The sequence below is a fragment of the Leptonychotes weddellii genome, chromosome 9, assembly GCF_054177405.1.
Source record: "Leptonychotes weddellii isolate Sample4059 chromosome 9, ASM5417740v2, whole genome shotgun sequence".
Taxonomy (NCBI): Eukaryota; Metazoa; Chordata; class Mammalia; order Carnivora; family Phocidae; genus Leptonychotes; species Leptonychotes weddellii.
In genome coordinates this window covers 64,640,132-64,650,915 of record NC_138377.1, presented here as the reverse complement: position 1 = coordinate 64,650,915, position 10,784 = coordinate 64,640,132, and the positions used below count along the sequence as shown (strand labels likewise).

Genomic DNA, 10,784 nt, shown 5'->3' with positions numbered 1-10,784 from the left:
CCCCCCCCCCCCCGTGAACATCTGCTCTCGGGACAGAATCTTCCCCTGTCACTTAGTAAGACCTTAGTCTCAACCTAAGTTCGCTGAGTATGTGTCACCGACATCGCCAGAGCTGAAGGGTCCCTTAGAGTCCACAATGGAGCATCTGCCTTCTGAACGTTGTCTCTTGGTGTGAACCAAAGGCCTTGTTTTGGTTCTTGTTTAGAGGAGTTTCAGAAATCTGGGAGTGGGGCAAGTACTGTGGGATGGGGGTCCCTCCTGGGGTGCAGGGCTGCTGTGGGCGTGACTCCAGGGGCTGGTGTTCACTCTGTACCCTGGGCTTCAGCAGGACACCTCTTTTGTGGGTTCCATAGAATGATGCCCCCTGGAGGGGTGCAGCTTGGTCAAACTGCTGGGGTTGCTGGGAGCCAGGGGCTGGGGGAGCTGGGAAGCTGGAGACTGCCCTCGATGGGCAAACGCCCTGGAGTGTGGCTCTCCGCTACCAGGGATGGGCAGACCTCCAAGGATGGGTGGTGGGGGCCAGCCTGGAGGAGTTCCTGAGGAGGGGAAGGCAAAAAATCTGGCCAGGCCTGTGTCCCCTTCCTGGCAAGCTTCACACACTTGGTCCTGCAGGCCCTGACCTTCATCATCTTCATCTGCTTCACGGCCTCCATCTCCGCTTACATGGCCGCAGCGCTGCTGGAGTTCTTCATCACGCTCGCCTTCCTTTTCCTCTACACCACCCAGTACTACCTGCGCTTCGATCGGCTGAACTGGCCCTGTCTGGTGAGGGACCCTGCCCCCGCACCATTCTGGTCCCTTTCTTCTCTGAAGGCGAAATTTTCCTTTTCCCTCCCAGCCTCTGTCCTTTCCCTGGGGCAGTATGGGGCCCAGCCCCAACACGGATTTCACAGCTCTGAGGCACTGACAAGGGGGATGCCCTCCCACTCACCGAAGGTCCCACCCCGCCCCTGCCCTGGCCCTCCTGGCCCGCATGCCCCAGCCCTGCCCCACCTGGAGTCCTGGCTCCTAGTCCTGGCCGCTCTGCATTCACCTGCATCCCTTCCCTGGCTCTCTCTCAAGTGCTTTATATCGTGTCCAGGGGTAGCTCCATGTAGGGGTTCACAGTGCCTGAGGGTCAAGCCTCTGAATAGCCTGGAAAACCTCAGGGTGATGTTCTCTTGCCCTCTGACTTCCCTTTGACCCTGCACCGCCCCCCCACCCCCCAGGACTTCCTCCGCTGTGTCAGTGCCATCATCATCTTCCTGGTGGTCTCCTTCGCGGCTGTGACCTCCCGGGATGGAGCTGCCATCGCTGCTTTTGTGAGTCCAGCCCCACCGAGCTCCCCAGGCCCTAAGGGCTTCTGGCTGGCGTTTGCACACCCTCGGTGCCTCCCCACAAGCCCAAGCCGGCGCCCGGGGCTTGGGCTCCCACCGAGCCCCGTACCGCCCACCTCCCTCTCCCTAGTACGTGATGGCCGACGGCCTTCGTTGCGTCATCCCCGCGCCTACGCGCCTGCTCCCACAGGTGTTTGGCATCATCCTGGTCTCCGTCTTTGCCTACGATGCCTTCAAGATCTACCGGACCGAGATGGCTCCCAGGACCACCCAGGGTGAGTGTCTGTGCTCTGGGGAGAGGACATGCCCCCTCCACCCTGTGCCACGGTTCCCTGATCCTGACATGCCCTTCCCGGCCTGGCTCCGTATTCACAGAGGCCCAGCAGTGACCCTGAGCTACCTGGCTCCTAGGCCCAGCCAGACAAAAGGAACAGTGCAGCCCAGACACTTTTTCTTTGGATTCACTAGCCCACAGCCCACTGCTCCCCAGCCAGGCCTTCCGAGATGGAGTCTGGCCTGAGAAGTCACCAGGGACTTGTCTGTGGGGCTCAGTGCTCTGAGATCTGGCTCCCGATGAAGCTCTACCAGGAAGGAGGTGTTTTGGGGAGGGAGGGCAGGAAGAAGCTGGTCATTCCCAAATTAAAAGATTCGAACCCTACTGGTGAGTCTTTTTCTTCCCTAGGAATCAGGCAGATCAGGAAAGCCAGGGAGTATTCACAAAAATGGTCATGGTCCCTCCTCTGCAACCAGGTCTGAGCCATGAGGAAGGGGGAGTGGACTGAAGGTGCTGAAGACTTCCTTCAACACCAGACTTCCGCTCTACGATCTGTGTGCCGGGTCACTTTGTGGTGGGCCTGGTGGCTGGGCTCCCAGAGTCCTGTGTCTGAGAAGGCACAAGCCTTTCCCATGTGAGTGCCCACCTGCGCGCACAGGTTTGTTAGTGGGTTTGGAGCCAGGTGCTTGCCTGGGGCGTGTGTATAGCTCCCCCTTGTGGTGTGGGGAGGACAGGAGCGGAGAGAGGTCAGCCGGTGGCACCAGATGAGGGCAGAACTTCCCGAAATGCTGGCTCTGGAAGAGCTCTTAGACATCAGCTGGTCCAATGCCCTCATTTCACATAAGAGAAAACAAGCCCAACTACAGGAAGTGACCTCTTCACTTGTGACAGAGCTGGGATGAGAACCTAGCTTGCCTCACATCTCTACAGGTGATCAGGATACAGTACTGAGCTCCCGCTAACTCAGGAAAAACATGGCCCAGCCTCATCTCCAGCTCCCTCCACCAATGGGTCCGCTCCCCCAGCTTGCCAGGGCCTCAGCAAACATTTCCTGAGCATCTCCTGTGTGCAGACCCTGTGCTGGGCCCCAGGGATTCAGAGGTGACAGGCAGCCCTGTCCTTGGGCACTCACAGCCTGGGAAGGAGACAGGCTAGTGAAGGACAGCCATGCCTGCCTGCAGCGAATGCTGTGGGAGAGTTTGGCTGGGGGTGTTTGGAGAGCAGGCACTGCGACGACCCAGGAATCAGCCCTGCTTGTCCCGTGATAGTGCGGGGCAGCTGGGATGTCCCTGCCCACCCACGTGGCCTAACTCAGTGGCTCATACAAGCTGGCTTGCTATCCCTCTAATGCTGGTTTGCTCCTGCTCTGAAATACCTTCCCTTTTTTTTCTGGGGTGCTCCTGCCAGAGGCAGGCCCCAGCCCCCAAGCCCTGCCCGAACCCTGCAACTCCAGTAGAGCGGTTCTGCTCCCCTTGGTGATAATCGTGGGTCTGTCCGGGTCTGACTTCTCCAACTTTCCTGTCCTCATGTCCGGGCTCCTCACCAGAACTGGCAGCCTCCCCAGGGCTAGAACCAACTGGATTTTGTGTTTTTCTGGGTTTCTGCTAACATTCTCAGGGCTCTACGCATAGTCCACTCTCAACACTGATTGGCCACCCTTGGGGGAGGTGGGGTCAAGGCTTTAGAGGAGGCATAGCAGGGGCTTAGCCAGGGCAGTTTAGGAGATGGGGTGCCAGGTGAAGGGATGAGAAGGTAGTTAGGAGAACCTGGGCTATAAAGCCCAGCAGGGGGCAGGGATTTGCCTGGAGCCGAATGGGGCCGGGACCAGCCCTGTCCCCTGGGCAGGCATATAACCTGGGCTAGACTGTCCCTGGTGGGAGCTCAGAGAGAGTGGAAGTGTGATCTACGGTGTGTACCTGCTCATGCACCTGTGCCCATCTGTGCCCGTGTGAGAGGCCAAAATGAAACAAGCAACGCTTGGCTTTGGTCCACAGAGCCTGTTGATTCAGGCTCGGTGTCAGCTGGCCCCAGAGGCTCAGGATTCCCTCACAGTGAGGCGCTGACCACAGAGGCCGAGGTCAGACCTGGGCCCCAGCCGACTGTGCCTGGGACTCCCTTTGGGTTACTTGTAAGGGGCTGGCCAGAATGGGACCTGTACCAACCCCTTTACGAACCTCCACCCCCAGTGAGCCCTGAGCCTCTCCTGGTGTCAGTGGGAAATTCATCTGGGAGGGAACGGGTGTCCCAGGACGCCTTTAACCCCTGCAGCCCAGAGCTGGGGTAGGTGGAGGGGAGCTTCAGCTTTGACATGAAAATTCTGTCTCTCGGCACACAGAATTGGCTCACCCTTCTGGTACCTTTGTTTTCTCTCCTCCTGACCAGGGCTCTCTGGGCCTCGGCTGCCTCCTCTGTAGATGTGGAAAGCTTGGGCTCCCACAGCTCTGACACAGGGGCAGGGCCTCCCTCTGCTGGGGAGCTTTAAGACAGCTGCTGGCTGGCTGGCGGCGGTGGTGGGAAGGACGGGGCGCAGGCAGAGTCCGGCATTCAGGTTTATTACAGGTTGGCAAGAGGGGGGTTCCTGAGGCGGTGTCACTCCTCGTCATGCAGTTTTTGCTGAGAAGGGAGTAAAGGGTGTGAGGGGCCAGCTGGCAAGAGGGAGGTAGGGTGTGGGGAGGAATCTCTAGGGCTTTCAGGGGCCTAAAGGGGATGGCTTTAGAGGGAGAGGTTCTGGCCTCGGGGATCTTGGGTCTCACTTGGGGGCCTTTGTAGTTTAGTGGGTGGGACTGGGCTTTCTTCAGAGGTTCAGGGGGTTCTCAGGTATGGGTGCTGTGGGACCCCCAGGTCTGCCATCATATAGGGTAAGGAGTGCCCATTCTGAGGGCCACTGATGTTGGCGGATGTGCTGACACGGGGTGACTAGTGAGCCCCGGAGGAGGGACCCACCTTGGCGCCGATGTCGCGGCTCTTGGCCCGCAGCTTGTTGACCTGGGACTCAGCGATGTCCGCGCGCTCCTCCGCCTCATCCAGCTCGTGCTGCACCTTGCGGAACTTGGACAGGTTGGTGTTGGCCTGCTCCTCCTGCAGGGGTTCGGGGACGGGGAGGCTGAGGTGAGAGGCAGCAGGGGGAGGGGGAGGAGGTGGAAATTCCCAGCCTCCCAATCTGAGGGATTCCCTGTCCCTGAGCCAGGGCTCAGGGCTCTCACCCCTCTACTATGTTCCTGCAACTGCCTTGCCAAGGGTATCCTGTTCCTGGCTTGGCACCCTCCTCAACTTGCCAGCATTCAGAATCCTGCATGGCCACCCACTGCCTGAGATGAATTACATGCTGCCTGGTCCAGTCCCATTCAGAATTCAGCCTCACTGCATCTGCCCAACTAGGACTCTGATAGATGCTCCCAGCTCCGGGGTTTCCTGCACATGTGTGCTCATCGACACCTTACTTTCACACTTTTCTGCCCACCCAGAGTCTTCCCCACTGCCCTATGGTCAGGTCCTCTCCTGGGCTCACTTCCACGGCCACCTTCCAGCCTTGAGCACTGTCTGGCCCCGTGGCCTGCTTAGCAGCTACACTGCCTTCCCTCAGGTCTACTGGGGTATGGGTTCTCAGCAGTCTGTAGGCATTGCTTGTGCTTGCTCAGAGTGCCCGACCCAGCTCTGAGCACACGGACACGTGAAACGTCTAGTTCCCATGCTGGGGCTGACGCCCATGGATTCTCACACATGGGAGGTGTGTTGACAGAGTGGAGAAAACCATGAACTCACCGCCTCCTCGGCCTGGCGCTTGTAGGCCTTGACCTTCAGCTGCAGCTTGTCCACCAGGTCCTGCAGCCGCAGCAGGTTCTTCTTGTCCTCCTCCGTCTGGGGGTGGATGGATGGGAGAAGCCAATTTGGGGGAGGAGCAAGTGCAATCATTGTTCCCTCCCTCAATCCGTCACTCTTCTCCCCAGGCCTCAGCTGCCTTCCCTCCCTCCGATGGGCCAGGTCAAAGAAGGGGGGTGTTGGATTCCAGCTCTGCCTCAACTTGTAGGTCAAAAGGCCACAGCAAGGTCCTCAGTCCGGATCTAAAAAGCAAAGAGGGCTGTGGCCCTAAAGCTGGAAGTGGGGCAAGGGGCCCAGAACCAAATGGAATTCCTTCATCTGATAACATGGAGCTATCGGGGCTGTTGCAGCCCCAGCCTGGAGCCCCGTCGATGCTCTCAGCCGGTGGTTTTAGAGTGAGCTGAGAGGACTAATGAGGACCACAGGGTGAAGGGGGCACCATCATAGGCAGACCATTCTAACCTATCAGATACGTGGATTGCACTGGGCAGATTTGGGCACCAGGATCACTGGCCCTAATGTCACCAGATCATTTCTATCTCGTCATCACTGTATGTGCTAGGGTGCCTCTCCCACTTATGTACACAACAGGTCTGCCGCTCTCCAGCTGTAGCTCTGTCTCATGTCTCTCACATCCAGCTGTCAAAGGGACCAATACCCCCTTTCTCTGTCCTTCCTTCCTAGGCGCACTGTGAAAATAACAGGTCAAGGGCAAAAGCTCTGAGCTACACAGGTGCAGGTCTTAGAACATTTTGGGATCATCTTTATCTAAGGCCATCTATCTGTTGTCCCACAAGTTCCAGGGGAAGGTCTGAGTCTTTCCCATCTCTGACTTTTATCCTGAAAGTGCCATACTATGTTCTTCCCTTTCAGGCTGGTAGAAAGGTTCTGTGGACTGTGCTAAAGCCTTCATGGTAACACTTTGGGTTCTTAAAAAAAACCCTGAGGAAACACTGGTTAAAAGAGCTTTCAGGAAGTAGAAATAGGTTCTCATTCGCTAGAAAAAATCATGGACTCAAGCCAAATGCACTCCAGGGAATGTGAAAGAAAATTAATCTAAAGACAGCTTCTCAAGAAGTAGGTGCCAGGGGGTTGAGTGGCATTCCCAGACAGTGACTGTGCGTGGGGCCTGTGTGGCCAGGAAGTGGGGCAGGGGAAGCGCTTTCACATCTGCCCTTGACTGCCCCCCAGAGCAGCCACCATGCCCACACCTGGTAGGTCAGCTCCTTGATGCGACGCTCACTCTTCCTCATGCCCTTGACCGACTCCACGTTGCGCTTCTGCTCGGCTTCCAGCTCGTTCTCCAGCTCTTGCACCCGGGCCTCCAGCTTCTGCAGCTGCTTCTTGCCCCCCTTGAGGGCGATCTGCTCGGCCTCATCCAGCCGGTGCTGCAGGTCCTTGATGGTCTGCTCCATGTTCTTCTTCATGCGCTCCAGGTGGGCGCTGGTGTCCTGCTCCTTCTTCAGCTCCTCTGCCATCATGGCAGCCTGGGGTCAGGAGAGAGGTCTAAAAGAACTGGGCCCAGGGCCCCTTGTCCCTCAAGGATCAGCGTTTTCCCAGCCTGGTGTCTGTTTCCCGAGGCCCGCCAACCCACGCAGCAGTAAGAGTCGGCTTGTCACGGTGCAGTGGCTTGGCCGGGACCCAGGGCCCTTGTTCATGTCTTTAGTGGGGGTGGGAGGGGAGCGGTCACTCACATCGGTGATGGCCTTCTTGGCTTTCTCCTCGGCGTTCCTGCACTCCTGCACCGCCTCTTCCACTTCTGATTGGAGCTGGGACAGGTCTGTGTCCATCTTCTTCTTCTGGTTGATGAGGCTGGTGTTCTAGGTATAGGTAGAGAAAACTATCAAATACATACTTTGTTACTAGATTCTACACTTTTATCCACAGAAAATTAAAACTAGTCATTTTTAATTTATTTTTATTATTTATTTTTAAAGATGTATTTATTTGGGAGAGAGAGAGGGCGCGTGGGCACGAGCGGGAGGGGCAGAGAGGAGAAAGAGAGAGGATCCCAAGCAGACTCCATGCTGAACACAGAGCCTGACATGAGGCTCTATCCCATGACCCCAAGATCACAACCTGAGCCAAAACTAAGGGTTGGAGACTTAACAGACTGCGCCACCTAGGCTCCCCAAAAAACTAGTCACTTAAAAAAAAAAGTCTTGCTTTTGTTTATTCCTTGTTTATTTGTTGTACCTTTGTTATTGTATATTCCATGTTTTGTATCTGCTTTTCCTTTTCCTATGAAAACAGATATGTTCTAGATGTTATATCTAAAATTACTCAGCTCTGAAGAAGGACTTCAAGCAGCAAAAGGTCTACAGTTCTACTTCTGACATCTTTAGTAATGTGTCTATTCAGGAGCATGAAAACATTCCCAGGAAAATGGGAACAACTTTGTTTACAAGGACAATATCCTGGAAATGATTATAGTTACAAAAAGAATGTAGTGGAGTAAGGAAGAGGGGACGGCGTCAGTGCATGACGTCATTCCCACACGTACTAGATTACCGATAAAAGCCCCATGGGACCCTGCCGTAAGATGGACACAAAAACTCACTGCGGAGAACAGCCGGTGACTGGGTGTATGGGATTGCGGAACAGTGGTGTTCCACCGAGAGTTTGGTTTGCACGTGGATGCATTTGTACTTCTTTAAACTCCCTGGATCTCATCTTTACAGAGCAAGCTGGAGCTGTCCTCTAGATCAGGGATGCCAAATTACAGCAAGCAATCCACGACTCCCAGGCCTGTGACTTCGGTGGACATCAGCAACCATTAGCTTCAGAGTGTAGGCCCCCTTCTCAAGGCGGTGCCATAACTAGCAGAGGAGGGATGGCCCAGGAGACAAAGTAATTTGCCATCCCGGTTGGACATGCTCACTCAGGGCACCTGGTTCAGAACTTCCGGAGGCGTGCTAGGCTCTGGCCCTCTGCAGGTTTCTCTGCGTGGCCCCTGAGCGCCTCACCTGGGAGTGCAGCAGCTGCACCCGCTCGCTAGTCTCGATCAGCTCCTGCTCGGCCAGCTTCCGAGACCGCTCCGTCTGCTCCACCACGGCCCGCAGCTCCTCCAGCTCCGCCTGCAGCAGGTTGTTGCGCCGCTCTACGATGGCGATGTTCTCCTTCAGGTCGTCGTTGGCGCGGACCGCGTCGTCCAGCTGGACCTGGGTGTCCTGGTGGGGGCGGGGGGAGGAAGCATGTTGGAGAGCTGCACCCATCCCATCAGGGCTTCCCATTCGGGGTCTGATGCACCCGATGCCATGTTCACAAACCTTCCGTCAAGTGTAGGGCCAAGGGGCACATCCCCTCGTCTATTCTCTAGGCCCGGGTACTGGGCTGGTCCAGGACTTGCTTGGGGTCTGATCAGTTCTCTTTCCTCAAGCCTCCAAGTAGAGGAGGTAAGTGGCTCCCACTTTCTCGTATGTGTTAGCCCAGGGCCCTCACCAGACCTGTGGGCAGCTCCCTTCTGAGAGTCCCACCTTCTGTTACCTTCAGATGGGCCTGGGCAATCTTCAGGTGCTTCTGGGCCTCTGAGGCTATTCTGTTAGCCTGGCTGAGCTGGATCTCCATCTCGTTCAGGTCACCCTCCATCTTCTTCTTCACCCGCAGGGCCTCATTGCGGCTGCGTGTCTCCGCGTCCAGGGAGGTCTGCAGCGAGTCCACCACCCGCAGGTGGTTGCGCTTGGCCTGCTCCATCTCCTCGTCCTTCTCTGCCAGCTTCCGCTCAATCTCAGCCTTGATCTGGTTGAACTCCAGCTGGGCCCGCAGGATCTTGCCCTCCTCGTGTTCCAGGGAGGCCTGGGAGGGGGTGGGGAGAGAGGGTCGGAGGCAGACTGTCAGGGCGCAGGGCGAGGTGGGGAGGGAGGCCAAGGAGAGGCAGGGTATCAGCCAGGACTACGGCTTGGAGAAGAAGGTCTGGGAAAAGATGCAGAAGGTGGGACCTGCATCCCAGGATGCCCTGGGTTTCCTCTGTCAAGGAAAGGGCTTGGACCTCACAAGTGCCAAGACCCTCTAATACTAACACTGCACAATCCTGACCTTCTAAGTATCATAGAAAAGGGGGAGGTTTTTATGACCACATATTCCAAACTTTATTTTTGTTTTCTGGGTCACTTACCCTTCAGTGAAAAAAGTTAGAAGCCCCGAAACTCAGGGCTCTCCCTAGGTTCTCTACAAATGAACAGTAACAATAGCAAATACGTATTAAGTGCTTAAGTTTGTGACCTCATTTAATCTTAGTAACAATCATGCATAAAATCTTATTGGGTATGTACAATTCATTCCATTAGAAATAAGAAAACTAAGGTACAGAGAGGTTAAGAAACTTGCCCAATGACACAGTGGAGGTCCTGAAGCCAAGTTTCTTTCTCTTTTTTTTTTTTTTTAAGATTTTATTATTTATTTGACAGAGGGAGAGAGTAAAAGCAGGGGGAGTGGCAGGGAGAGGGAGAAGCAGGCTCCCACTGAGCAGGGAGCCCGATGTGGGACTCGATCCCAGGACCCTGAGATCATGACCTGAGCCGAAGTCAGACACTTAACCCACTGAGCCACCCAGGCGCCCCTGAAGCCAAGTTTCAAACTCAGATCTGCTTGACTCTGAAGCCCACACTCCTACCTACTGTCTGAGGGGTTATTATGATGGCCATATTTCAACTTTCTAAACATAACCTTTTGGCCTATGATCAGACTGTGATGCTTTCCTTGGTGCAGACCTTGGCTTTGGAGGCAGTCATGGGTATCAGGTTAGTGGGTAGACTGAGAAAAAGGAGCTAATAAATTTTGTCTGAGGGTCAGTGTCACCCTCGGGTGAAGGAGAGTGGGGAGTCAGAGACAAGAGTGCGTGGGTAGGAGAGGGTACGAGGTAGGGGGACAGGCAGAGCCAGGCTCACCTCAGCCTCCTCCAGGGCTGACTGCAGCTCCAGCTTCTCAGCCTCCAGCTGCTTGCGGACCTTCTCCAGCTCGTGTGCATTCTTCCCTCCTTCTCCCAGCTGCTCGGTCAGGTCGGAGATCTCTTCTGGGGGTCAGAGGGCCAGAAAGCTCAAAGCCTGAGCTCTCCCTGCTCCAGTGTGGCCCTCCCTGCCCCCAGCCCCTCCCCGGCCTCTCCGGCCTCAGCGCACCCTGAAGGTTCTTGTTCTCCCGCTTGAAGGTCTCCAGATGCTCCAGGGACTCCTCATAGGCATTCTTGAGCTTGAAGAGCTCTGTGCTGAGGGAGCGCGCCTCCTTCTGCGAGGACTCCAGCTCTGACTGCGACTCCTCATACTTCTGCTTCCACTCGGCCAGGATCTGTGGGGACCCGGCTCACTGCACGGCCCCAACCCCTACCCCAGCACACCCCCATCTCCCATTCCCCCGGCTCTCCAGGGCATGCCCAGGCCCCT

At 56.1% G+C, this 10,784-nt stretch overlaps 2 protein-coding genes across 3 annotated transcripts in view; one reads left to right on the top strand and one right to left on the bottom strand.

The window, feature by feature from the left end:
* Nucleotides 1–1,974, top strand: part of CMTM5 (CKLF like MARVEL transmembrane domain containing 5) — a 2,833-nt gene extending 859 nt beyond the window's left edge. For both annotated transcript variants that reach the window (XM_031033854.1, XM_006738630.3), the window contains 4 exons: nt 613–765; nt 1,209–1,301; nt 1,507–1,591; nt 1,692–1,974. In XM_031033854.1, coding sequence (XP_030889714.1) covers nt 613–765; nt 1,209–1,301; nt 1,507–1,591; nt 1,692–1,705 — 345 coding nt within the window. In that variant the 3' untranslated portion in view covers nt 1,706–1,974. The remainder of the gene's footprint in view (nt 1–612; nt 766–1,208; nt 1,302–1,506; nt 1,592–1,691) is intronic.
* Nucleotides 1,975–4,126: 2,152 nt separating this feature from the next.
* LOC102727827 (myosin-6) overlaps nt 4,127–10,784 on the bottom strand; it is a 14,128-nt gene continuing 7,470 nt past the window's right edge. The window contains exons 12-20 of the mRNA XM_081831834.1: nt 10,524–10,689; nt 10,296–10,420; nt 8,896–9,204; nt 8,376–8,579; nt 7,104–7,229; nt 6,621–6,896; nt 5,353–5,448; nt 4,534–4,668; nt 4,127–4,203 (exon numbers count right to left, since the gene is read on the bottom strand). Of these exons, the coding sequence (XP_081687960.1) occupies nt 4,180–4,203; nt 4,534–4,668; nt 5,353–5,448; nt 6,621–6,896; nt 7,104–7,229; nt 8,376–8,579; nt 8,896–9,204; nt 10,296–10,420; nt 10,524–10,689 (1,461 nt within the window). The 3' untranslated portion in view covers nt 4,127–4,179. The remainder of the gene's footprint in view (nt 4,204–4,533; nt 4,669–5,352; nt 5,449–6,620; nt 6,897–7,103; nt 7,230–8,375; nt 8,580–8,895; nt 9,205–10,295; nt 10,421–10,523; nt 10,690–10,784) is intronic.